This window comes from Aplysia californica, unplaced genomic scaffold (assembly GCF_000002075.1).
Source record: "Aplysia californica isolate F4 #8 unplaced genomic scaffold, AplCal3.0 scaffold00199, whole genome shotgun sequence".
Taxonomy (NCBI): Eukaryota; Metazoa; Mollusca; class Gastropoda; order Aplysiida; family Aplysiidae; genus Aplysia; species Aplysia californica.
The window spans coordinates 72,327-74,175 of record NW_004797469.1 but is presented as its reverse complement, the minus strand read 5'-3'; the positions used below and the strand labels follow the sequence as shown (position 1 = coordinate 74,175).

The 1,849-nt window shown below is 42.0% G+C and overlaps 1 protein-coding gene across 1 annotated transcript in view; it reads left to right on the top strand.

Annotated features, from left to right (window-relative positions):
* The first annotated feature begins 113 nt into the window (after positions 1 to 113).
* LOC101851735 (PAS domain-containing serine/threonine-protein kinase) overlaps positions 114 to 1,849 on the top strand; it is a 9,064-nt gene continuing 7,328 nt past the window's right edge. Inside the window, exon 1 of the mRNA XM_035969948.1 lies at positions 114 to 225. Within this exon, the coding sequence (XP_035825841.1) occupies positions 114 to 225 (112 nt within the window). The remainder of the gene's footprint in view (positions 226 to 1,849) is intronic.

The window sequence follows — 1,849 nt, the reverse complement described above, 5'->3', positions numbered from 1 at the left end:
ACACACACACACACACACACACACACACGCCCCTTCCCCCCCTACACACACACACACATACATCCACACCCACACACCACACATCCCCAGCTGTGGTGTTGGAGATCGGCACGATGCGGTGTGAGTGTCAGGAAGACCACCGACAGTTCTGTCTGCGGGTGTGGCCGTTCAGAAAGATGCACGACTTGTGGTATGGTGGTGGGGGTGACGAGGCCGATGACAAAAGTGATGATGATGAGGAGGGCGAGGTGGAGGAGGAGGACTCAAGAGACGAAGAAGAAGATGAGGAGGAGGAGGACTCAAGAGATGAAGAAGAAGAAGATGAGGAGGAGGGCTCGGTTGAGGATGGCGACTTCGATGATGAGGAGGAGGAGGGACAGGCGGAGAACGCAGACGGTAAGACTGGGTGGGTGGCGGTTGCTTTGGTGTAGTTTGCTCCTTCTTTCCTATCAAACATCTATCGTCCTTATCTCTCTTCCTCCTTTTTAAAATTTTTTGTTACTCTCCCTTGTAACACCTCTAATCTTCTGCATTTATATGACGTGTTGCAAGCGCCGTAAAACTCTTACTAAAACTTTAAAATGCAGACGGTAAGGAGACGCCTAGACGTCATGTTAGTGTCGTGTGGAAGCACAACCACAGATTGTTTTTTCTCTCAGGGAGAACATCTATCGTCATTATCTCCCCTTCTTCTTTTTTATGTTTGTTACTCTCTTGTAACACCTCTAATCTTTTAGTGCTCATATGACCTGATGCAGTTGCGAACGCCGTAAAACCTCTACTAAAACAAACAAGGGAGGGAGATTCAAGCCCACACTTTGTATGAACGACAACTCATTCTTCTGCTCTGGTGTGGTTTGCTCCTTCTTCCCTATCGAACATCTATCGTCCTCATCTCTCTTCCTCCTTTTTTGTGTTCGTTACTCTCCCTTGTAACACCTCTAATCTTCGGCACCTATATGACCTTGTTGTGTTGCAAGTGCCGTAAAACTCTCACTAAAATGTAAAAAAAAAAAGCAGACAGTAAGGAGACGACTAGACGTCGTGTTTGTGTTACCACAACAACAGATTTTTTTTTTCTCAGGGAGGGAGATTCAAGCCCATACTTGTACAAATAAATGACAACTCATTCTTCATTCTCGCACGCACTCGTGTTTAACCCCTTCGTTGCCTGATCACCTACCTAGTACGTCATGAAAATGCGGAGCCGGTAAAAAAAATTTTCCTGCCTGTTCGGCAAATTGTCACTCGACACCGGCTAGGCCCGAAGGAAGACCAAAACGGGTCACTGAACTCTTGTGCATTTCCGGTTGGGGCTGGGCATTTTATTTGGGGTTTTTTTCTTCTTAAAACCGAATAAATAGGTACCTAGTTTTGAAAATCCGAATTAACAAAACACAACGAGTCAGAAACTAGGAACCTAGTATTGAAACAGGCACATAGTTTAAAACTAAGTACTTATTTTTAAACCAGAAATACCAGAAACGAAAAGACACTCAAACTCGCTTTGGCAAAATGCCGCACGCTGCGCTTTGAATTATATACCAAAAAATTTTCAGGTTTTTTTTTTGTTGTCAGAGCCTGCTGGCAACCATAATATTATCATTGGTGTTATTATTATTATTAGTAGTAGTATTTTTATTATTATTATCGTTATTATTATTATTAGTAGTAGTAGTAGTAGTATCATACATGCATATTATATAATTATCAATATTATAATCGAAATTCTCATTATCACAATTTTATTGAAGCATCATCATCATCATCATCTTCATCATCATCATCATCATCATCATCATCATCATCATCATCATCATCATCATCATCATCATCATCTTCTTCATCG